Source organism: Ambystoma mexicanum, chromosome 11 (assembly GCF_040938575.1).
Source record: "Ambystoma mexicanum isolate Mex_15411 chromosome 11, UKY_AmexF1_1, whole genome shotgun sequence".
Lineage (NCBI taxonomy): Eukaryota > Metazoa > Chordata > Amphibia > Caudata > Ambystomatidae > Ambystoma > Ambystoma mexicanum.
In genome coordinates, this window is record NC_090934.1 from 1,394,680,116 (window position 1) to 1,394,705,565 (window position 25,450).

General features: G+C 44.6%; 1 protein-coding gene and 2 non-coding genes across 3 annotated transcripts; all 3 read left to right on the forward strand.

The window, feature by feature from the left end:
• Positions 1-3,600: 3,600 nt before the first annotated feature.
• On the forward strand, positions 3,601-22,239 carry RPL4 (ribosomal protein L4). Its single transcript, XM_069625011.1, has 10 exons — positions 3,601-3,812; positions 8,624-8,795; positions 10,065-10,171; positions 10,378-10,516; positions 12,168-12,292; positions 20,365-20,494; positions 20,938-21,094; positions 21,184-21,267; positions 21,587-21,707; positions 22,035-22,239. Exons 1-10 carry the CDS (start codon positions 3,810-3,812, stop codon positions 22,155-22,157), a joined length of 1,161 nt encoding a protein of 386 aa, XP_069481112.1. The 5' UTR covers positions 3,601-3,809; the 3' UTR covers positions 22,158-22,239.
• Positions 10,221-10,320, forward strand: LOC138505381 (small nucleolar RNA SNORD16). Its single transcript, XR_011280172.1, has one exon. It is a non-coding gene; the product is annotated as a small nucleolar RNA SNORD16 (small nucleolar RNA).
• On the forward strand, positions 20,551-20,620 carry LOC138505377 (small nucleolar RNA SNORD18). The gene has a single exon (XR_011280168.1). It is a non-coding gene; the product is annotated as a small nucleolar RNA SNORD18 (small nucleolar RNA).
• Positions 22,240-25,450: the final 3,211 nt, after the last annotated feature.

Below are 25,450 nucleotides of genomic sequence, written 5' to 3' on the forward strand. Positions count from 1 at the left end.
ACAAGGTGAGACCAGTACCTCACGGATTGAATGAGAAACTCAAAGAAGAAGTGGAGTCGTTACTCCAAAGAGGAATAATAGAGAAGAGTGAAAGCTCGGAATGGCTATCACCGGTAGTAGTAGCAGCTAAGACCAATGGAGACATTAGGTTATGCGTGGATTTGAGAGATCTGAACAGAAATATACTAGTGGATAGACATCCCTTACCAATAATAGGTGATCAGCTATCAGTACTGGACAATGCCAAAGTGTTTTCAGTTATTAATCTTTCACAAGCTTATCATCAGATCCCGTTGAAGGAGGATTGTCAACACCTGACAGCATTTATCACGGTGTTTGGTTCATTTAGATACTGTAGGATGCCATTTGGGCTGGCGTCCGCAGCAGCCGTGTTCCAAAGAGTCATGGAGACGGTGTTGAGTGGAGTGAAAAACATTATTGTGTTCCAGGACGATGTGTTGATATATGCTAGTTCTACTGAAGAACATGATGAAGTGTTGAGACAAGTGTTAAGCAGATTGGGGGAGGCAGGGTTGACGGTGAAGAGGAACAAGTGTAAGATTTCAGTACATAGGGTGGAGTATCTGGGACATGAGATAGATGAGCAAGGGGTGAGGCCAAAAAAGAACTTGGTGGAAGCAGTAAGGTGCGCACCTGTACCCAAAGATAAAGAGCAGGTGAAATCATTTCTCGGTTTGGCCGAATATTATCATAGATTTGTGAAGGATTTTGCCAAGGTATCAGTGCCTCTCAGAATGTTGCTAAAAAAGGGAGTGAGGTTTGAATGGTCTAAGGAATGTGATGTAGCTTTTGAGTGTATTAAGCAAGCAGTGGGTGAGGCGCCATCCATAGGTAGATTTGAACCCAAGGACAAAATGGTATTGGTAGTGGATGCGAGCATGTTGGGACTGGGTGCGACGTTAGTGCAGTACAATAAGGACAATACTGAGAGAGTGATAGCATTTGCGTCTAGGACGCTAAGAGGGGCAGAGAGCAAATATTCTGTCATTGAAAGAGAAACTTTGGCCATGTTTTGGGCAGTAAATCATTTTAAGTTCTTCTTGTGGGGAAGAGGATTTGTGGTCAGGTCGGACCACAAACCACTGATTCAGATGTTTGAGAGTGGTAGGTGGGCCATGGGTTCTCCAAGAATAAGCAGGTGGGGTCTGGGACTCCAAAACTTTAACTTTGAAGTGAGCTATTTACCAGGGAAGCGGAATGTGGTGGCAGACTGCCTTTCCAGACTGCCTCTTAAGGGTGAACCTATAGAGGACAGAGTGACAGAGGAGGAGTTAGTGGTAGCAGAGGTAAAAAGTGCGGTCAGCAAGGAGGAATGGGCGAAGGAAGAGGACTCTGATAATGACCTCAAGTAAGTCAAAGGTTGGACAGTTACGGGGTGGCCAGAAAGGAAAAATTTGGATGGTAAATTCAATACTTGGTGGGAAGTAAAAAATGAGTTAAATTTATGTGAGGATAGGTTAAGGAGGGGAAGGTGCATTGTTCCTCCTCATTCCCTGAGGTCAGTACTAGTTGAACTGGCTCATCAGGGGCATCCTGGAGAAGCGGCTATGAAAAGGAAATTGAGGCAGAACTATTGGTGGCCGGGAATTGACAGGTGTGCAGAAAGGTGTGTCAAGGATTGTATAGTTTGCCAAACGAGTGACAAATGCAGAGTGGTGAGAGAGGCTCCAATAGTTCCAAATGTGGTACCGGATCAGCCGTGGAGTAAGTTAGCAGTGGACATAATGGGTCCGGTGGCAGGTCTGGGAGATGGCTTAAAGTTCGTATTTGTTGTAGTGGATTTTCATTCCAAATGGTTTGAGTGGGAGGCTGTAAGGGAGGTCACGGCAAGGGAGTTGATTGGATTCTTAGAAAAAGTATTTCTTAAGGAAGGGGTCCCGGTGGAAATTGTGTCAGATAATGGGGTACAATTTGTGTCTGGGGCAATGAAAAAGTTTCTTGCAGGATACAGTATAAAACACACAAGGACGGCTCTGTATAATCCTAAAGCAAATGGAATTGTTGAAAGAGTTAACAGGTACATAAAGGGGGGCCTGCAGATGGCCATGAATTCTAGGCAACCATGGAGGGAAGTATTAAGGATGCTGACATGGAATTATGTCACTACGCCTCATTCAGTGACGGGAGTATCCCCATTTGTTTCTATGAAGGGAAGGGAGCCTGGGACAAGGCTTTGTCCAGGATGGCTAGGAATGGCCAAAGTGGTAAATGTGGACCGAAATCAGATTATGAAACTTATTGCATTAAGTCAAGAAAGAAATAAGGAACTGTTTGATGACAGGATGAGAGTGAAGGAACGTGATTGGAAGGTGGGAGAAAAAGTGTATGTCAAAAATCCTAGACTAGTAAACAAGTGTGTGGAAAGTAGATTTCTGGGTCCTAAGAAAATATGTGCAGTAAAAAGTAATGTGGTAGTTCTGGAAGGTGGGGAAGTTTGGTCGAAAGGAAGATTGGCGAAGGCGGGTGATGAGAAAAGGAGTGAAGATGAGGAGCAGTTGAGGAAGGTGGAGAGGAATAACATTAAATTTAATGAAAAGGTGAGAGGAGAGGTGCCGGATGAAAACAGGGAAAGGACAGGTGGGAAGGTCAGAGAAGATGATAGTCAAAGGTCAAAAGTCGAAGAGGATTCTTTACACAGAGCCAGGTCTAAGCCGGTGTGGATGAGGGATTATGAGACTTGACATTATAGTGTTCAGGTCGTGTTTAAAGTATCTTTTAATGTAAATGTACACGGAGGATACTAGGTCAAGTGCAAGTTGTACAAGTCTGTCGATTTTCTGTTATATTCTGGTTCAAACAAATTCTCTGATTAATTTTAACTATAGTTGTTAAGTTTTACATTACAGTTATAAGTATTACATGATGTATATTTGCTCTGTTTGAGGGGGAAGATATGTAAAGAATGGAATGTGCCTCGTGGCGGTCACGCGCGCTCTCGAGCTTGGTTGTAATGAGAGTCGCGTGACCGCAGCGAGGAACGGCAGTTGGGGAGAGATGAAAGGCGGCCTGAAGGAAGAGGGGCGACTGGCGAGCTCCGTGTGAAAATAAACAATTACTTGTTTATTCAGTGTGGCCTCCCTTCTTCACGCTTCCCCATCCTATAGGTTCTAGGTAACTCCCTCGCCTCTTTAGACCCAGGAAATGTCTCAACAGCGATGCTGGACTACTGCAATTAATATTTGACTGTATTATTCTATCGCATTTCATAATTATTTGAAAGCATCACTGGCTCAGAAAGCACCACTGGCTCAGAAAGCACAATGGCACTCTATCTTTTAAAAGCATGTTTTAATTATGCATTGAGGAAAAACATACATTTTGCACATTTTCTGCAGCCTGCGCCATTGGAAAGCCTAGGAGTTCTACTGCTACTGTACCGCCAACATGGCGCCGAGGGCTGCCTCACTTTGTGTTGTCATAGGATATAGTAGTTTGTCCTTCTAGTTCTTTATGAGCACTGTGTTCGTTTAGCGTTGGGTTTTTTTTGACGCGCTTTGTGATACAAATCACTCCGCGAAGGAAAGTAGTCCTTTTCGGTTTTCTTCAATTTTAATCCAGATTATATGCTTTCAGTGCATAGTGGAAGTAAGAAAGGCTTTTTCATATTGTTATCTGTTTTAGAGTTGGGTGAGGGGGCTGTGGCTGCTGGGAGGATATTTTGTGTCCGGGGTGTGACGTGTAGCGGAGGACACATAGTGAACGTGCGGTGCTTTGCCCTTCCTTTTCCTCCCGTGGCTGCCATCGAGTCAGCAGCGTGCACTTGGCGGACCGAGGGCAGCGGGTAGAAGATGGTGAGCTCGCGGGGCCTGCAAGTTGGTGGGACATTGGGAATAGGTGGGCCCAGAGTGCATGTGTCAAGGAGGCGTCCAGTGGAAGGGTGACGGTGACTTGGTCTGCGAAGATACTGTTCCTTCGGGTAGGAGGAGCAGCCATCTTGCGCCCCGGGTCAGCGAACTACTTGCCACATGGAGCACTCTGGGCACAGCCAAAGTGTTAGTAGCACGGGACAGGGCGAGGCCACACAACTCTACTGCAAAGCATGGTGGTGTGTTTTCAGAAGCTTGCCGCAGGACAACTTGCTTGAGGGACTCGAGTTCAGAAATTACTTTATTTTTATAGCGCGTAATGATGGCTTCCTCGTGGGCATTTTAGTTTAATAGTATTTCCTAGCTTGCACGTGCAATTTTAATTTTGAGTTTATTTGTCTTACTGCACTGCCTCAGTATGGTTGCGTGCTAACAAGTCTTCCATTTTTAGGCGTCCACAGGAAATATATTGTGGACAGGTGTCTGCTGTGTAAGTTATGTCCAAACTAAATGGAACTAACCCTTGAGTATATCTCAAGAACTTTACGCATCCATAACCAGTCTTAATAAATCTCAAAGCACGTAAAACACCCTGAACCATCCAAGGCTATGGTTGGTTGCCCTCCGGGTCCCTCTTTTCCTTTCGCCTGATTTACTGTCTTGCCTAACATATATCAACATATCCCTTGCGCGAGCGTACTACGTTATGTTGCCCTAATTTCCATTGTGTTCACCCATTCTGACTACCTCTGCTTCAACACCCTAGAAGGGTCACAGTTCACTCAGCATTGTACATGCGCCTGGTGCTTGGAAGACGAAGTGACTAGTTCAGTATTAGATTTTTAATTATGGTACTGCACGTGGAAATGTAGGATGCATAGCATGTATGCCCAGATGTGGGTTCCTCACTGGCTGCCCCTTTGATATGCAGGTTCCATTCTGCAGTGTTATAAACCCTGGTGTAGAAGGTTTTTGTTGTCTTGCGCAATGTTGTTCTGGCTATGTATGATTGGAGGGAAGTTTTTAACTGACAGCTCGGGATAATGTTCAGCACAAGTGTTTTGAACATCAGTTGGGGGCTGCGCTTGAGTGAATCGGAATGGGTTGTTTTACTGTGGCTTTCACCCCTGTTGTGGGGGGTGGACATGGCCTTCAAACGCCCACCAGCCCAAGCAGGCCTGTGGGCCGTTAAAGGCTGTCTCTACCCCCACAGTGGGGTGAAAGCCATTTCTATGGTGAGCACAAAGCTTTGGCGAGGTGGGAAAGAAGGGGGGGGGGTTGTTTTTGAGGCAACAGGGAGCCTCTCCCTGTGGCCCCCACATTCGAAAAAGATGGCTCCACCTGTGGAAGGGCTTTGGGTGGCTTGACACAGTGAGTAGGGGAGAATGTGTATTCTCCAACTCTTCCAGCCACCTGCTTGGCTCAGCACTCTTCCTCAGGTGTGAATGTATATAGCCTAAGAGTACCTGGAACCTGAAGGTACTGTTCATATTAATTATATAGCTTATGACGGTTGGTCTGTGTCCGGAGTACCGCCTGTCTTTTGGCTACTACAGTTGCCCAGATTCTCAGAAGTTTCCAACTATCCCCTTTTTTGTTTTTTTATACTTAAGAAGGATACTTTCAGGTCCCAGGAATGCTTTGGAGGCCGGGGCTTTAATGCCCCTTATTTTTCCTTTTAGCGTGAGTAATTTGATGCAATATGGTGGTCTTGTCTTATTTCACTTCAAAAGCCTCTCGGTTTACAGTTGGTGGGTGAGGCAAAACATAAGTGGTTAATTGGCGCAGGCCAGAAGTACCAGATCCCTGAATTGTAATGTTTCTTGGTGGTTTGTGACCAAGTTACTTTTGCCTATCTGGAGGGTTGAAAACATGATTTAGCTGGGAGAGCCACTGGTCTGTTATCAGTGGTGTTGCAAGCTACTAGATAGCCATAAAAAAACACTTGACGCCTCCATTCTGTACATGGACACCATTTCTTAGTCGCTAAGAGTTAAATATCACTAGCCAGTGGCATGTGCACATTTTGAACCTCATAAGAGCACTGTCTAGCGATACCACACCTCTAACCATATTGCGGGTGGTGTCTATAGTAATAACAGCACTTTAAACTGCTAGCATGGGCTGACCTACAATGACGTTTCTTTTCAGTGCAATGGCAAGAACTGCACACACAGTATACTAGTGTCCAGCGAGAATGTCAATCATAAGGAAATTTGTCATGTTAGGACAAAACCTTGAGGTGTGGTATATGTAGCTTGGTTATTGTAACAACCAAGACTAGTGTGTGGAGTTTATTGCATCGGAAGACGGTTGTGCATGATGGCAGTCATATTTTCTTGTGAGGGTGCAGGCTTAGAGCTTGATCATGTGGTTTGTGAATGTTACTTTGAAGCTCAGTGCCATTATGGATGGTGTCGGTGGGTGTTTCTCATAATTTGCAACTTGCTTGTAATTTGTTTCTTGCAACCAAAAAACAAATCCAACTTTCTTGCGCTACTGGTAGTATGGGTGGTGATAAAGGAATTTCTACCGCGCACTATCACCAGTGGAATTGGTCCTCGGGTGGATCTGCAAACAAGGTGGGGTTAGTAGGGTGAAGAGGGAGAGGGAAAGGTGATGTCCTGTTGGCAGCTTCAGTTTGGTTTTCATCTGGGGCAGAGCTTGGGTGTGAATATCGGATAGATGGGAGTCCTCGTGTGCGGTTGTTGTGACTTGTGTGTGTTTGCCGTGAGTTAAGTATGCAGAAATGTGAGCTTTTATGTTTTGGAGCTTATAATTCTTGTTCTATGTATCTGGTTGTCCTATGTAGTAGGCATATTCTTTTTCTTTCCTGTCTAATTGTTAGGAGTGACCGTGTGGCAAGTTCACAGCTATGTTTTCAACCTTTGTACCAGATTGAGGTGTGCATTGTCCCCCACTCTCGTATTGGTGCTGTATCTTAACAATCGCCAGCTCCCTTCCTATCCATTTCCTGTCTGATACATTGCTTCCTGTGTTTAGTTTGTAGGCCAAGGTATTATTGACATATCATCCTTACCCTTCCATCCAAATCTCTGTGATCGTTCTTTGGTATGATTCTAGCAGATCTATCTAGCATATCTATCTTTCAGTTGGTAAGATGAAATACCGTAGATTGTTCTTCCCTTCAGTTGATGGGCGGTAGTTAAGGGAGACAGGGGGAGGGGAGGGTTGGTTTTCTCTCAGCATGGTTTCAGATGTGTGTGTCCCCCTCCCCATAGCCATTGTTTCTAGTTAAGGGTTGAAGAGCCAAGATTGGAGAGTTCTGAATAGGAAGTGATCTCTTGTGTTACGTAATTCGTTCCCGGTTTTTGGTGAGAGGAGGATCCGCAGAATTTTGTATGGTTTTGGTCCCAACGGGATGTGGCTGCTGGATCGGAGTGGCCTTGTTGGGTGGTGTATGTTTTCTCTTGAGAACTCTGCGCCTTGGCCGTGGATTGCTCTGTGCGTTATGCACATTGATTTGAACTTGATTAGCTGTTTTATTGGTAGCCAGAGTAGCGTTATCAGCACTGGTGTGATGTGTGCTCTTCGATGTACAGAGGTGCACTCTAGCCGCTGCATTTTGTATGCATTGGGAGTTTTTAGAAGTCGTTCTGGCAAGCCCAAATACAGACTATTGGCATAGTCTACTGTTAGTGCGCGGTACACATGTCCTTTAACATTATCAGCACCAGAGTGGTCCCTGGTGGCCATGACGAGAGCGATGACAGCAAGTGTTTTGTTCGTGAATGGTAGGATCCTTTTTACTGCTCACAGGAGAAAGAAGCATTTCTTGATTAGAGCACTTACTTGTGGCTCTAGAGTAAGTTCGATCAATGATGCGGCTTTGGTTGTGCCAGGGCATGTGATTGTCTCCTCCGTGTTTTTTTAAAAAAAAATTGTTTTTGTGGTGGTCATAATTGGTTTTTCCTGGGTTGAGTTTGAGGTTCGAATTCATCTAGTTGTAGATTTCACGAAGACAGCTTGCTTTGTATTTTGTAGACTGTCGTCAGTGAAGTTGTAACAGGTGAGGCTGTCTTTTAATGAAATTGATTAGTTGAGACAGGTAGTTGTTGAATATAGTGGGGAGAAGGACGATTCTTTTGATTTGAAAGGTTCGATCCATATGGTTTCTATTAAGACGCGGTAGTGAATTCCTATTTCTTCAAGTCTCGGACCGTAAGATACTGGTTTAAAATGTTGATGAGCCAGAATGCTACATTAACACTCGCATTGTACACGTGTAATTGTAAAGACCTTTTGATTGACGAGCTCCATAAAATTAATGTTCTTAATTATAATGGGGTGGAGGGGCGCAGACACAAATTAATTCCTACAGTTTGTTGCAATTTTAGCTCAATTGAACTTAACTGTCTTTCCATGATCCGGTTACCCAGTTGTGAATTGTATCAGCCTGAGCAGTCCTTCTTTGAACCAGTCACTGTACTATTCTGTGGCAGTATGTTTTGGGCTTTTATTTGAAGTGTAATCCCATCTGTTAACTTTGTCCCAACTAGGAATTGGGGCCACTCTAGAATGCACAGCAGTTTTTTTTTTTATATATATAAAAATATATAGGGTGCATGTTCTGTAATGGGTATTACCCCCACATTGAATAGTCTCTCAAAAGTGCCACTGTACCCAGGGCCCCTTTTTGTGATGTGTTGAATTTATTTAGCACAAATTTGTTTTTGTTTGTTTTTTTCCGTTTTACCTCCTTGCCGCTGAATTGGTCTGTCATCACTGAGTAAGTCATATGCTGCTTGTCTTGTAATACACTCCTTTCTTGTCAGGCTTGCGCCCGTCCCTTGATATCTGTGTACTCCGAAAAGGGGGAAGTATCTGGAAAAAATGTTACCTTGCCTGCTGTGTTCAAGGCTCCCATTCGCCCAGACATTGTGAACTTTGTTCACACAAATTTGCGGAAGAATAATCGGCAACCCTATGCTGTGAGCAAATTAGCAGGTAAGAAATATGCGGCTTGACAAACGGCTTTCTTTTATTTTTCCCTACAGAACTAAAACGAGCTGTCCATTGATTCCCCAGTTTGTTGACAAAATAAGATGTTGCCATTGATAGTTAATTTGAAGTCTAAACACATGCTGAATATTACATTTGCCCCGTTTTATCCTAATATTGTGCATTTTAATAAAAACACTTTCAATGTGTTCTGGTACTTCTGCTGCCTTTTATAAAGTTTATAAATCGTGTTGTTGAACTTGCCTGACCGTCTTTCCCGTGTCACCCACCCTCCGAAGATAATGGCATTCGATTCTGAAGCAAGAAAAAGGAAATATGAGACTAGTGGCCTCCGTACTTCGCTTGCATGGTGCTCGGTATCAGAAATTGACACTTATTTGTCGTTCAGTCTAATTATAAGTGACAGACTGATGAAAAACGTACTATATATTGCAATTTTTAGCCGCATTTCAGAATTGTAGCACATGTCAAAATGACACGTTTTGATTTTTTGGGTTGCAAGGGCAAAATCTGTAAAATGGATAGGTAGAACAATGCTAAGTAATTGGACCCACTTTTACAAGTGACGGTTCTCTGATCTTGAGAACCCATGGCATTAGAAATATTGCAGAAGCATGTGATGGCGCTCAGTAGCCCAACTGTTCAGCTTCCATGGCAGACCAGATTTGGCAGCGTTATACACAGCCCTACAGATCAGGAGTGCATCAGCCACGTTTACTCCCTAAATATAGGTCAATACTGCCAAAAAAATTTAAATGGGGGAGTACAACTACTCCCAACAAAAATTGGAAACGTACACATAAAACCATGTGACCTTGTTTTCACCCAAGACAGTTCCATGGATGTATTTGCAACAGTAATGCACGTAGCGCAAGTAAACATGTTTAAAGTGCATGAATAACCAGGTGCAAAGACATAATTATAAAGACATTTACGTTTTCCAGTTGAAACATATTTTGACTTGCTTATAAAATACTCATTGGAAATTGAATTGCCATTTTTTTACTGTCATTATACTATACATTTAAAATGGGCAGTAAAATAACTTATCTGGGGCAAAACTTCAAGCTACTAGCCAGCCATCTCTCGCCACCTCCGTTATATAAATACACGCATCACACCCTTTCCTACTCGCCAACAGTACACATTTTTCAGTGTTTGCAACTTGCTTTTTTAAATAAGTACAAATCAATGTTTTATTTTTATTTGTTTGCATTGGTCTTTCATTACAATAATTAGATATTTTTATTTCAGGGCATCAAACCAGTGCAGAATCATGGGGAACTGGTCGAGCTGTTGCTCGTATTCCTCGTGTGCGTGGTGGTGGCACACACAGATCTGGTCAAGGTGCCTTTGGAAATGTATCCTTTGTCTGGTCGAAAGCCATCTGTGAATTAGCACAATATTGCTTGCTGTGATGCTGTAATTTGCGTCTTACTCTGTACTTGGTGACAGTTGCCTACTGTCATATGCCGGTACAGATGACTGACGAAACCCTGTTACCTGAGCAACCTGAACATTCAAGAAGGCTAAATAATGTTGATGATTTCTTAACTTCAAGAACTAGATGTGTCGTGGAGGACGTATGTTTGCACCAACCAAAACCTGGAGGCGTTGGCACCGTAGAGTTAATATAACCCAGAAACGTTATGCAATCTGCTCTGCTTTGGCAGCCTCTGCTCTTCCAGCCTTGGTAATGTCAAAAGGTGTGTACATTTGTGGTGTTTCAATTTATTGCAGCACGTGCTACTCTGTATCCAGCAAATATGTAGTAGTATTTGACCTTTGAGCTGCCCTCTACAATGCTAGGTTGTGGTGGTCCTGTATGCTGGCAGCTTTCTGCTTTGCGAACATAACATTTCCCATCTTTCCTCGCATTGTGATGTCCGTTTTATGGATGTCAGTAGGAAAAGCAAATAATGGAGTATTGTGAAACTGAGCTCACTTAATTGTTATGAGTTTTGAGTTTTTGAAACTCATTCCTGGTGGAAGTTCTGATATCTGGTGTGAATTGAAGGGGTCTCGAATTTGACAAATGTTAAGCCATTTTTGCTAGTCTGCCCAGGAAATGTGTGCGTTTTTTCTTGTGTGTAAGGAAAATCAACGGTGGTGCACTCTGCATTTGTGAAAATTCTGGCTTAAACTCCTGTAGAAACATTGTATCAGACACTGCAGCATAACGAGGTCGGGATGTGCAGAAAGGTAATTACATCACTCTCTAGGCTTGACCAATTCCTCCGCTTTTCAGGGACATGAACCTTCTTTTTCGCTCCCAAAACATTTCCTTAAAACCCATGTCCTCGTACGGATTCTCAAACTCAAGTCTTCATGCCTTTATAGATCTACAGTGGAACATACCCCTTAACATCACTCTGCTCTCCCACCGCTAAGCTTTTGTCAAGTCGTAACACATAGCAAGTCATTTGGTTGAGTCCATCTGCTTCTCTGCCAGGTACTGCAGAAACGGTTATCTTGAGCTTCTTTCAGTCCATCCTGGGACCTGACTCCACTGCAAAATGGGATGAGTTTTGCAGCTGGTTCAGCACCTGCTCCAAGGGTTGCATGTTCTTGAATCAGGAGGTTGTGACCCCTCTGAACTCCTTCACTGCAACTTATTCTACACTATCCTCATTCTCTACTTCATGAAACTTCATTTAATGTGTCCAACTTGGGGATCAGTCCTTTCAGTCTTGCATAGCTTGTCTGTGGTGGTATGAGGAAGATAATCGTAAACAAATAGCTTTGGGTGACCAATCCTTCTGCAATTCCCCTCCGGGCAAAGCAGTCTTCTTGCCATCACTGTGTAATGTGTTCAATCTATGCGTCTATGGAGTGAGTGAGCCTATGCCTGCCATTTTGCAGCGCCCTCGCATATGACGCTTCTACTCAATGATCAGCTCGTGGATTGGGGGTTCAATACAGCACAAGAAATCTAACCGCTTTGTAGAATCCTCTTTATCCCCATGTCTCATACTGTCGTTCAGTCATTGCAGCCGCGCCCACACTGATTTTCCTCCAAGCCTGGCTGGCATCCACCAACCTTCTACTGCTCGTTACTTCTTGTGCAGTGATAGGGTAGGATAGTGGTGAGACAGTTGGTGAACTGGACGCCCTGCTAGTGTCTCCTTTTTGATAAAGTTCCTGTGGTGATTCACAAGTGGTTCCTACTATGCTCTACATGCCACCTTTCAATGCTCCTTTCTGGCATTGTGGTGCACATATTAAAACGCCATTATCTTTGTCTATCGGCTGCTTCCCTAACTATTAAAAGGCTACGCTTGCAGCAAGTATTGAAATCCACTTGTTGCCTATAACAAGATTATGGCATCAAAAATAGTATATTTTTTTTCTTTTAAGGTCACCGCATTGAAGAGATACCTGAAGTCCCTTTAGTGGTTGAAGACAAAATCGAAGGTTACAAGAAGACCAAGGAAGCTGTACTACTTCTAAAGAAGCTCAAAGCATGGAATGATATCAAGAAGGTGAGCTACTTGTTACCACAATTATTGGCTATGTCCTGCTGTTTTCCATATTACTTGCCTTTATTTTGTTACTCTGGCTTCTATGCTGATGGTATGTAAAGTATTTCTTCAGTTGGTTGACATCCATAATCATTTTAAAGGTCTTAATAAATGAGCAGTTGCATCTCTAGCCTAATCTTGTACTTGGCGGCTTCCAATTGCACGGCAAAATGGTGGTCACCGTGTAAATTGGAGTGAACTATTGTTTTTAATCTTAGTTTATTGGGATTACACTGTGTTCTGCTGCCTGTTGCATGGTCTCCAAGCAATGGCAGATCTGAATAAGAAGGGGGAGGGTCGGATTAATGGGAGGGAAATGCAAGATGGGTTTGCTGTTGCCAGACCGGAAGTCTGATCTCTGCATGCAGGGAAGTTTCTAAGTATAGAGGTGTTGTGTCCGAAGTGAGGCTTACGTGCCAGTTTCTCTACAATACATTGGCCCAGGGGGAGTGTTCGGAGGGGGTATAAAAATGCCAGGTGGGGGCTTAGTTGGTAATCTGTATTTGAAGTTAGTATTTTAGTGTTTGTGCGGGGAGCAGTCGGACATTGAAGGGCAGACAAACTTGAAGCCGAATATTGCAAATCGCAACATGGCACAACTAGGGATGAAGTCCGCACAGAGCAGTTGAAGTAACTCATGTAAAGGGCTTTACAACCTGGTGTTTTCCCGGTGCTCCTAACACTGGCCTCTTGGTGTGTTGTCCTATTTCACTTCACATTGCGGCTTTCAGGCTGGTCTCTAAAATTGGTACTCACTCCGTGCCACAATCATCTGGGGTTTGACTAGGTATGGGGCGGGGCAGTCTGGAGACTAATTGCTATTAGCATGGCACTAAGGTTATTGGCATGGGTAACGGCTACTTCAGATATGAAGGCCCAATGTGGTGTATATTTTGGAATGTTCATAGTTGTAGAAACTGATTAGGGGTGGGGGAAATTCTCAAACACCCCCGTGACATAGATCAAAGGTATTCCTGCACCGTCTAAGAATGATTAGTAATGTTAATTTGTTGAGCCATGTGGTGGCAATAAGCATGCCAGTCTTGGCATCATTAGCATGTTATGCTATTGTGTTTCATGGTCTTGGGCACCTCAGCGTAACTGAAAAAGAAAGGGGATTGAGAGGTTTTAGTGGGCTTGAGAGGGCAAAACTGCAAGAGCTTTGATTGGCTGTTGGTAGCTTGAGTTTGCAAAAAACGGTCACTGTGCTGGAACGCTTTTAGTTGGTAGACATTAAGTGTGGTTTGATGCACGAGCGTGCATGGGGTGATTGCAATTGATTTAGTTTCCTGTCTGTGTTGGAGGGGTGTCTGTATTTTGCGATTGTTTTATTTTTCTCTGGGGCCTAGGTATGCTTGTGATTTTGTTCAGTGGTTGAGAATTGGTATGTGTTGGGTAAGATTTTCATAGCAATGATAAATCTTACCCGTGTCAATTCAAGAAATCTTTGCCGCCCACCGCCTCCCCATTGGTTAATTTGTTTCCACCGCCTGGGTCCAGCGACCCGATAGCAGCCACCTGCCCCATTTCCATCTGTGGAACAGGTGTGTGCTGCCTCAGTTTGTTGCCACTTTTGCAGTGTTAAATTGCCCAACGTGCTTGCAGGCCCGTGAGCCTTACCCCCCCCCCCCCCCCCCCCGATACCCAGTGTTCACTTCCTGCTCCCCCCCCCCCCCCCTGCCTCCCCATTGGTAGAGTAATCAGGTCATAAGTGACCCTCCCAGGCCCTCTGCCCGGTAGCCCCTGCGGCTAAGGGCCCGAGGCAAAGGGCGGCTCCAGAGCGTGTCTGCAGATGTCTGCAAGAGAAGCCAGCAATTAACAGACAACAACAAAAACAGTAAGTGTGGCATGGGTGGGGGTGAAGAGCAATTACTCTACACCAGAAAGCCCCCGCCACTCTACGGTACCTTTCCATAACATAGACTGCCATTAGACCATGCATACTTAGAAAGATTTGTGACCACCAGCCTGAATTTCTCCATGACTGTTTTGGAAATCTTTCCTTGCATCCTAACATACTATAATGTTAACAAGTGTCAGACCTGGAGGAAATTGTGGATGCTAGCCAGCGTCGCATCTAGATGGGTTTGTGAATATCGACATCTGCCTCACTTAGATGGAATCAGGAAAGTTAGCATGTACCACACTTGATAGAACTCCGATAGAAATGCGAATGTTGGCATGCGCCATACCTAGATGAAACTGAATGTTAATAAGTGCTACCCTTGGATGGAATCGTGTTTACTAGCCTGCCTCACATCCAGATAGGATATTGAAGATTAACAAGTGCATACTAAGATGGAATAGAGAATGATGGCAAGCAATACATCTAGATATAGTTGCAAGGACAGCAGTGCCAATTAACCAGTCCACTAACAATTTCACCCCTCTGCATGCACTTCTCAAACTTAGCCTGCGCCGTATCTAGATATTGTGCCGGTTAGCAAGTGCTACACTTAGACAAAACTCTGAATGTTGGCATGTTAAATGTCATATAGCCCACTAACCCAAGATAAGCTCAAACTTTCTGCATACTTCTCACTCAAACTCACCCAGGTGCATCAACAACTATGATCTGTGAGTTTGCAAATAATGGGAATTGAATAGCCTAGAAGCTATTCTTTACTATAGCTACATGCTCGGTTCATGGGAGGCAAGAATGTTGGTTCAGAGAAAAGGTCGGCTTGGAATTTAAGGGCTGCGGTCATCCATTTCAACTTAGCATTTTGGTTGGGAGGCAGTGACCCCCCTCATGTCAGTAACACGCCCAATGGCCCGCTGGGACTTTTTGCATGCTTGACATCCTTTTAGGTGTTTATCATATGTCCGGGGTCAGAATCTCTAGCTGTTTCTTAGAAGTCTAACCTGTGCGAAAGGTTTCAGCTTGTGAGATGTCTCCAGTCTAAATGACATTTCTCCCTGACCTCAGCAGGTGTTGAGGTAGCACCTAAATGTCATTTTCAGAATGTTCCAATCCTTCAGGGGGGGTTCTTCATGACTAAACTGTACAGGAAAGGTAGAAGGCGGGAGTGTTGAATCCTTGCCAGGGGTTGGGGGGGGGCGGGGGGGGGCATGTAGCTTGGTGCAACATCTCCAAACATAAAGGTGATGTGCTGGCTATAGAAGGGAGATGATATGCTGACAGTAAATGTAAGGATGTCGGGGAGCGGGGGGTGTTACAGGAATGTCTTGTAAGCAACTTTTGTACAGTCTTCCATGGTAGCATTATAGATGTATTATCCCTGAAATGTCGCCTTAATTCAACATTGAACCAGAACATCTTTCTAGCTGTTCATTATAAATTGTACTGTTCTCCATTTGAAGCCAGACGTTTTTGCTAGGTAGCTTGTTTGTTATATTTGGTTAGACTTTGCTTTTTTTATTTATTTTGTTTACGTCAAAACTTTCAGGAAGAACAAAGTATTAATCTGGAATTTGGATTTGCTCCATCTTTAGCCATTGTTGGTTTTTCTAAACGGGTTGAATTTGATTGCCTAAGGAAATGAATTATGAAACTTATTTCCCCTTTATGTATTTATTGTATTAAGGTCAACCTAGTTTGGGCAAACTAAAACCTTAAAAATATATATATGTGTGTGTATATATGTATATTATATTTGACAGACAAACATTTTCAACTTTCCGCCATCGCATTATAACAATGGGACCCCCACATAATCACTTTTGCTGTGTCCGAGTTCACAACATTTTAACAAATAACAAACCCGCCCTGCCATACCCCAATAAGCTAATCAAAAATGTAAGGTGGTGTAACTGTCTTTGCAATTGCTTACAATCCATCTTTCAAAGGCACTGCCCCCCCCAACTTCTCAAACCCCCTCACAGCACCAAGACGCTTCAAAGCAAAGTAGGTCTAAATACATATTCATGAAATGGAAGCCATACACCCAGGAATCTCTGCCATCAGTGAAGGTGCACATTTTCTCCATCGCCACAATTCCCCATACTCTGACCCACCACAATTGGGCCCGGTTCTGTTTCAACCCATGGGCTAGCGTGATCCTTGCCATTGCAAGCATGTGTTTAATAAGTGCGGCACAGGCTACCTAGCATCATAGAGGCCCGCGGCTACCAACCCCAACACCACCGTCTGACGGTAATAGCACCCCAGGATGTCCTTAATGCAGCTCAGATGGTTCGCCATCAAACTGGGGCATTTTGTGATTGGTAGAGTACAGGCTCATATACCAACTGAAGCATATTTGATATGCGGGTTCTCTGATGGCCTTATATCTGGAACTTTTGCTTGCTTGAGTCCAAATCTGGCCCCACTCTTCCTCCGTTATGGTAACCCCCAGATATTGCTCCCATTTGGTCATATAGGGAAAAAATATCCCCACATGTGGCCCCATCAATAGGTGGTATAGTCTTGCGACCCTTTTGTTGACCCTTCCTCATGGTAAGCTCCATCCCAATTGTCTGCTTCTCTAGCTGTTCTGTTAGAGATGCAATGCTGAATCTGCACGTAGTGGAATCATTCCTGCCACGTCATGGCAAATTTCGTTTTATAGTCCTCCAATGGCAGTGAGCCGCCCTCAGGGTAGAAATCCATTAGTTAGTGTAGCTTGCCCTGCCCAGTATTTCCCAAAACGGAGATCTACCTTGTGCAAAATTGTGTTGTAGCCCATTGGGGGGGTACAAGGACTTAACCAGAGTTTAAATACCTTATCCTATATTGACACGCCCCAATATTTGAGTGTTTCGAGGTTTCAAGAGGTTGGGCCCCATCACCAATTGCCCAAGAACGCATGTGGAATGTCGGTGGCACTCTGCTCTAGTTTACACCAGCCCACTTGATACTCCTCTGACCAGTGCAACATTGGGGCCAGCGTTGCTGCCAGGAAATGAGGGTCATCTCAGGAACACCCAACCCTCGGGCCCGGAAAAGGATGCTTCTGAGCACCCTAGGCTTCTTGCCCGCTTCCCCCCCAGTATAAAACAAAGGATCTCCCTCTGTAAAATGTTGGGGCCGGGTCTGGATCGTATGGGAGCTCTACATGTAAAAATCGCATTAGCAGGGTAATCTTATAGCTGTTATGCGAGCAAACCAAGTTTTTGCATGTCCCACCTCTTAAGGTCCTTAACAAAGCTTTCCAAAAACCTGGATGTTTGCTGTGAATATCCCCTTAAATATTCCATACAATCCTGTTCCCAGCTCGGGGAAATCTCAGCTCCCAGTATTTACCAAACATCTTCTGAAACATTAAAGGCCTTTGATTTGGGGTAATTAATGCAGAAGCCAGACGCCAGATGCAGAAGCCTGCTAATTCCTCCAGGAGCTCCACCACCCTTGGGAGCGATTGTGTAGTGTCCTGGAAGAACAGTAATGTCATCTGCATCTAGTGCAACCGTATGTGTGTCCCCTTTAACTCTGGCCTCTTGGATCTCTGGCTCTACCCTAATTGCCTGCGGCAGTGGCTCCATGGGCATGGCAAAAATCAAGACCTCCCCATCGGGTGACACTCGGCACTCAGATTTCGAGAGTTGGCCATTGATCAGCAATTTCATAGAGGGTATCTGAAAGTTGTCGAGAATCATGTGGTTAAAACCCACATCCAAACCTTTCCAAGGTCTGCCTCAAACCCCAGTCCAGGCTATCGTATGCACTGGTGGCATCTAGCACAAGTACGGACATCTGGGCAGTCTTGCGTCCCCCATATTGCCCCACTCCCAGCCCTTATAATATCCTGGGTATGCCTCCCCATAATGAACCCAGCTTGATAAGAATGTATGATTTTTGGCAGCATCCCCATCAACCGTTGGGCCAGCACTTCAGCATAGAGCTGCTCATCCCCTTTGAGTAGAGAAATGGGGACGATAGCTGGCTTCAGTGAGGTCCTTACCTGGCTTCAGTATTAAAGTAGTCGTGGAGGGTCCCATATCCCCAGACACCACCCCGACTTCAATTAAACAAATCTTGTTAGAGGGGTAATTAAAATATTCTGGAATGTTTTGTAGTATGCACTGCCTAACCCATCTGGTCCTGGAGCTTTATTGCCGGGAAGACACCCTATAGCTCGACCTACCTTCTCTGTAATCTGGGCCGCCAAGTGGTCTGTCCTCAGGGAGTTGGTGTTGCTCTAATTACTTTAAGAATGCCTGCTGAGCCCTCAAGTTTAAGTCCCCCACTCCCTCCAAGATCTGAGGGTGGAATGCCTGGAAAATGCCCACTTTCTCAGTTCCACCTCCCCTCCCCCTCAGTAGATTGCCTGCTGGATAGTTAGGCTGGGAAATGTAATTTCTAGCCTTCTGCATCCTTAATTTATTCCTAGTCTTCTGCCTCCTTAATTTTGCTGCAATTAACAGATTGACTTCATCTTCCCTTGCATAATATGATTGCTTAGTTCATATGAGGAGTTGGACCGACTTGTCCGCCAAGTGGGCTTCTAATTCTCCTAGTCCTAATGTCCCACCATGCTCCCTGCGATCCCCAGATTCATGCACATTCTTTGCCTCCTCGATTTCCCATTCTAAACTTGCCCGAAGCAGCTCCTCTCTCAGGAAGGCTGCAGAAGGTTGCAGTTTGATCAACTCCCCTCATCACAGCCTTGCGCTGCAGCAAGATCTCCCCTCAACCTGCACCACGGCTGGGAAGCCCACTGGTGTCGCCAGAACCCCTACAGGTTCACTGGCGGACCTACGCTGTCTTCCAACGCAGACAACCAATTTCTCCACACGGTTCCATGAGGCCACCGGCTGCATACACAGCAGCACCGTTCTTTTGCAGAGGAGACTGCACCTGACCCGCAGTGCTCCGAGTCGTGCGCTCTACACCGGGGGTCCAGCAACACCACATCCTCTGATCCGGTTTGCAACCATCCGCTCCTCCTGGCCTGATGCACAGCCGGTGAGCTGAGCATGGCTGCCATGATGGTTACATGTGGGCTGAAGCTTCAGTCCGCGTTTTCGCCCTTTCCTAAACGCCATAACTTATTAAACTTCAGGAGATCACAACCACTGTTTCCGACACCTCACCTTTTTCTGTTTTAACGGGGAAATCTAACTTTTTTAGGGCATAGGGGCTCACAGAGCGGGCTCAAGCACAGCTCACAGTAGAGGCATTCAATGGCTAGCCAAGCTCCCTTGGAAGTATTTTTAAGGTATTAAGATTCCTGAGACCGCACACATTCCACAATATGAAAGGCTGCATCTCTAGCTTTTCACGGGTACGTACGTGGTCCTTGTTGAATCTAGGGGTAGCAATATAGGTTGTGCCCCAATGCCTTTGCAAGTTGAACTCTTGAGGATGTTGACTGATTTGGCTGAGGAGAATGTGCTTAATTTCCCTTTAATATTTCAGACTTATTGCTGAGGTCCACTCAGTTTTGAAAGTGTTTCGGATTAGAAGTTCCTTGTGTTGTACCTGATCTTCAACAAATTGGATATTTAAAATGTTATTCAACAGATCCTTTCATCGAACTTTTATTCGACCTAAACGTTCCTGATTTTATGAAGACTTATCTGGCATATGACCTATCATAGCATGACTGCTTAGTCATTCATTTTCAATATGTGGATACTTCTAAAAATGTAGTAACAGTAACCGATGCCTTCATAGTGGGCAGTGCTGCATATGATTTCACATTTGACATTTGTAAAAAATAAATTTACTTAAGACTGTTGGTTAGGAATGTTTTCAGAGATTAATGGTGCAAAAATGAAGCCCCCTCTGTTCCCTTCATAAATAATGGAATTATTCATTTTACAGCTTTATACTTCTATAAGCATGCCACTAGCACACTGTTGTGCCTGTGGATGACTCTTAACTGGCTAGTAATTTTTACTAGCTTTAACCCTGGTGTGAATTTTTGCGGCTGGTTCCCTGAATACCTGAGCCGTAATAAATTGCTAGTTTTGTTTTCCTTCCCCCTTCTACATGATCCTTTTCAGTCCTTGTTTCAGCTGAACAGTGTGACGATAATTGTGTTCTGATCGTGAAAGAACTTTTAAAACTGTTTAATGAAAATATGCACGCCAAAAAGAAAGTTAACCTAGTCTTCCCAATCCAACAGGTCTACGCTTCCCAGCGTATGCGTGCTGGTAAGGGAAAGATGAGAAACCGCCGTCACATCCAGCGCAGGGGACCCTGTATTATTTACAATGAGGACAACGGCATCATTAAGGCATTCAGAAATATTCCAGGTAATTGGACTGCTTCAATCGATCACAGCAATATCTCGCACAACTATGGGCACACATGGGCATGATGAGTTCCACTTCATGGTCCGTGTTTCTGAAATGCATGATTTCAGTGGAAGTTCTGACCAGAAACCTGTGATTAAGTTGGTTTAGGGAGGTGGATTATGACTCTTTAAGCTGAATGTGGAAATTTCTAACGTTATTCCTCCATGTAGGAGGTTTGGTATACAATGTATAATGTTAAGCCTCTATCCAGGATTGTGATCCTCCCTTTATCTTAATCAAATAGTCCCTTTGGGACCCAATAATTGATGCAGTAGTGCGTTTTGCATCCCCTTGAAGACTTTCAAAGTTCAGAATCTATAAAGCAGGAGCGTGTGGAGTAGATGGTCCTTTTTGGTAATGCCATATTTGAAACTCCATCTTTCCTTTTTCCTACTTCACAGGTATAACTCTTCTTAGTGTTAACAAACTGAATCTTCTAAGACTCGCTCCTGGTGGACACGTTGGGCGCTTCTGTATCTGGACTGAGAGTGCATTCCGTAAGCTTGATGAACTTTATGGCACCTGGCGTAAACCTGCTACCCTAAAGTCCAGCTACAAGTAAGATCCCAGGTCCTACGAGTGCCAATTCAGTGCTTTTTAAGAATGTGTTCTCTTTAGTGATTTTAACCATATGCTTTCATTTTTAGCCTGCCTATGCACAAGATGACAAATACAGACCTTGGCAGGATTCTTAAAAGTCAAGAGATCCAGAAGGCTCTGCGTGCACCAAAGTAAGGCTGTTTTTTGTTTCTGGCACTTTGGTGACAGTGAGCTGAGCATTGGGCATTATACAATGCTGAAATTCTCAGTACCATATATGATTTGGCAGTTTGTCCATGGTAGTGGGAGCATACCACATCCAGTACCGAAGGGTGATTTTGTGGGTTCACCTTGCACGGCCAGCTAATGTAGCTAGGTGGTTTGCAGGATTTGGAGTGTAAGAAAGTCATGGTCAAGTTTAAACAGAAGCACTTGTTCTTAATAATGGTTTGTTTTAAAAGGCAGTGAATTGGGTCTTTTTTTACTTATATTTTTTTTCTTCTCATGTAGCAAGAAAATCACACGCAGAGTTCTGAAGAAGAATCCTCTGAAGAACTTGAGGGTCATGGTAAAACTGAACCCATATGCAAAAACTGTTCGCCGGAATGCAATCCTGCGTCATGTTCCCAAAGTAAGTTGAGGATGTGTGTTGGGTGGAAATTGATCTGAACTGAACACTGGTGGTAGAAGGTGCAGCTACTGAATAGCCCGTTGAGAACCCACACTTCTGCACACAACATAGGAGTGGTAATTGTAGCACACCAGAATGTATGAGGGAAAGGGTTATGTGCCACAGGCAATTAAAACAGAGATAAAATCCAATGTCCTTGCTTGAAGGTGCCTTGTTCAATGCCAGTGCAGCAACAATTTGGTTTAATTTCTGTTTTCAGGCATTGTCACCTGTTTGACGCATCCCCTTCTCCAGGTAATTTAACATGTTTTTCAATTTGTTTAACAGGTGACCCCAGAAAAAATTGAGAAACCGGAAGAAGTCAAGGTAGCCAAGGAGCCGAAAAAACCAAAGGAAGCAAAAAAATCTGCAGACGCCAAGAAAAAACCTAAGGGAAAGGCCACAAAATAAACTTGTGACAACATTTGTAAACTCTTCTTTCCACAGAAAGACAGATGTATGCCTAATAAAGTTTCAAAGAAAAGAGATTCAACTACTGAACTCAACCTCTTCCCTAGAACTCGTGGAGGGTCAGCTCTGCCCCTGGATAACTCAGGATGGGTGAGGGTGACCTTTGGGGCTATCTGGTAGCTTTGTTACACATTTGAAAGTGGTGTGTGTTTCAGAGCCTTATGAATCTGCTACCTCTCGTACTGTGTAGTTGACTATCTAGTGATTGAGTGTAAGCCATGCAATTTTTTTTTTTAGAATTTGAAGCGTCAACTGGGGCGCTCATGTGCTTGTTCAGGGACCCATGTACCTTCATGCTTGAAATGCCCTGATTGCAGTTTTCGGAGTTTGGTGCTTGGACAACACTCTTTTTAGAGCATTCCTATTCTCCTTTTTACCTACAGGCTGCATATTCTGTGAGACCCACATGGAAAATAACCCTGTTAAAGTTTGTCTTCCACGTAATTCAAAGTTGCTCTGGTGGGACATGGTTAAACCAGTTTCATTGGGGCCGATCTAGGAGCTGCAGGGAATCTTTCCATTGTGGTGCCCTTTTCTGTCCATTACACTAATGCGCGAGACACCCCACTTAGTATATATGGACAATACTGCCACCCTTGATCCCCAAATGCCTATTTCCCCGACCCCGCCCACCCCTTTCTAAAAACATACATGCACTCGCAGTGCCCCCACACATACCTCCACTCCAAACCATACCTCAACCTTTGCTGCTTCTTCCTGCAGGGAATCCTTGCAGTCTGCTGTGTGCAGTAAACTCCTGTGCAGTCCCCAACAGGCTAACGTTCGAGGGGAGTGACCTGTCTTTGCGATGCGTTCTGCAAGTTCGACAGAATCTGCACCAACTGAGACAGGCGCGCATGCATTGGAGTAGAGTTCTGGGTTTTAGACGGGATGGAGTAGGGCCTCTCTGCCCCTTCATTACTCCTACCCCCTGCTCTCTTTCAAATCAGCCAAATCAGGAGGTGGTGGTGCCACCCGGCAAGGCCTTTGTGCCGTCATTAACTGTGAGGAGCCAGAAATGAAACTCTGGCACAGGAGCTTCATGACTTTGGCCATAGACTTAAAAGGGGGTTGAAAAATGTGGCTCGATCCCTACTCTTTTCTCTACCTAAAAACCAAACTACGGGTTATCCATTGTCAAGATGTCCAAAGCAAAATGTACTGTGGCCAAATTCTGGCTCATACATTCTAAAAATAAACGGAGGTGAAAAGGGTAATTTCTTTGGCCTTGAAGTGTATAATTGTTCAAAAAGGAAATCCACACTTTTCAGAAGGATAAAGTTCCCAGTTCCAGAGTGTGGTCCCCCATTCCCTAGGGTTTTTCTTCACTCTGCTTATGGTTGTAAGGATATTGATGCCTGGGGTTTCTTTTGATTAAGAACACAACTGGCAGGCACCTGATGTACTCTTCTGCCAGGTTTCTACTCTTTAATATAATACTTAGTCGTTATATATCCCTCACAGGAGTTCCTCCTGTGATTTACTTCACACTTTGCAACTTCCATGCCTTGTACACTTTTACCAGGAATTCTCATAACAATTCATGCAACTTGAATATGCATGGTATACTCCCCTGCCAGGTCTTTGCTCGTACAATTGCATTGCACACTTTTATAAACTTGAGGCTCTTGAATTGTCCCATTTTGCCTCTTTAAGAACCATCTCGTTCTTTCTGATATGCTTCCTTTTACTATTAAACTTTGGTAGTACTGCTGTAAGGCCCTGGCTGCCTGCTTCCCTTGGGTGGACTAACCGGCTCTCTGTAACATGCGTTCGGCTTTCCGCAGCAAGCCTGCAGCGATCTTTGGTATCGTGTTTTCTGCCTGGATTTGCTACCTCGCTTCTGGCTTCTGTGACTCTTGAGGCTCCCGCTCACCTGCTTCGGTTGTCTGCTCAAACAGCATGGAGGCTACCATTCGGTACTCGGACATGCCCGGAAGCCTTCTTTCCTGTGCTGGCATCCTCCGTGTACAGTCTCGTGCAGTTTTCTCCCCTTGGCTACTTCTGCGAGCCAGTTAGCTCCACAGACCTTGCAGCACCCCAGCGGGCCCTCAGCATCGAGAGGACTGGGCCTCTCGTCTCAAGCCAGCGTCTCCCTTTCAGCTGTAGTAATGACGGTTTTAAACTTCCTGCTTTCATGGGCAGATCCCCAGTTCTCCAGGTAGGGCCTTTCTCATACTTCCTGGGTCTTTGCTTGTTTTTATACTGGCTTTGGCCAATAGGATTTTGCAAAAGACTGCTGCATGTTATGTGGTCCTCATTCCTAAATTTTTCTCTCGCGTCTCACTCACTTGTGAGTCATTAGGGAGGTCTTCGTTACAGTACTGGCAAAGGATCTTCATTTAGATTACTAGTTTACTTCCTTGACCGACTACTTTTTGGGGAATGGTAGGATAGGTACAAGCCATCAGTCAATTAGGGAAGCCATTATGCCTAGGGTTGTAGGAAGTGGGTTTAGGGTCTCTTGGCAGGGATACCGTGTCTCACCTCATGCCCCCCCCCACAATCCCATGTGATCCTACCTCAAACAGCCACCCCCGTAGTTGGGAGCAGTTAGAGGCTGCCATTTTCTGGCCACATGGGTCAGCCCAGGAAAGAAGTGTTGACACAATCAGATTCATTACAACCAGTTATGGTGATTTCCCCTAGCAACCATGAGACTGCAAAAGCATCAAATCAAAATGCCATGAGGCGGAGTCCAGACAGGCACAGAGGGGTTTGTATTGACCCTGAAATGCATGGACAGTATTTCCAGGTATGGAGGGCCTCTATGAAAAGAACAAGACAGCACAAAAGCAGGAACCTGCTGAAAAAGGTTTTTAGACACTTGTCTAGTTCCACCCCGTGAAAGTGGTTAAGGGTAGCGGGCACTCTGCAGCAGAAGCCCCCAGTGTACATTACTGTGAAGTGGGAACGATGTCTGCATTGCGGTTTGAGGCCGAAATCTGCTAGATCTGAATTTCCACAGCTTGTGCATCTACCCATCAATGCTTCAAAGAATGGTATATGAAACATGTTAAAGACATCTGTTATCCTTAATGGAACACCATTCTTTCTCATTACGGAGGCAGGTGAGTGGAGCAGCGATGCGCGGTGCCCATTTTGGGACAAAAACACTTTAAAAAGTGTGTGGATTCCCTACCAGCCCCAGCCACCATTTCCTGGTCTCCCCCTCCAACCGCCTCCCATCCTGCCCACGGGCAGTGATCGGCTGCCCCTCATCTCATAACCAG

Bases quoted from the DNA above. Each gene is read 5' to 3' on its own strand.
- RPL4 (XM_069625011.1), top strand. The intron at 10,517-12,167 runs GTGTGTACATTT...TTTTCTTTTAAG, and splicing joins AGCCTTGGTAATGTCAAAAG to GTCACCGCATTGAAGAGATA. The intron at 21,095-21,183 runs GTAAGATCCCAG...TTTCATTTTTAG, and splicing joins ACCCTAAAGTCCAGCTACAA to CCTGCCTATGCACAAGATGA.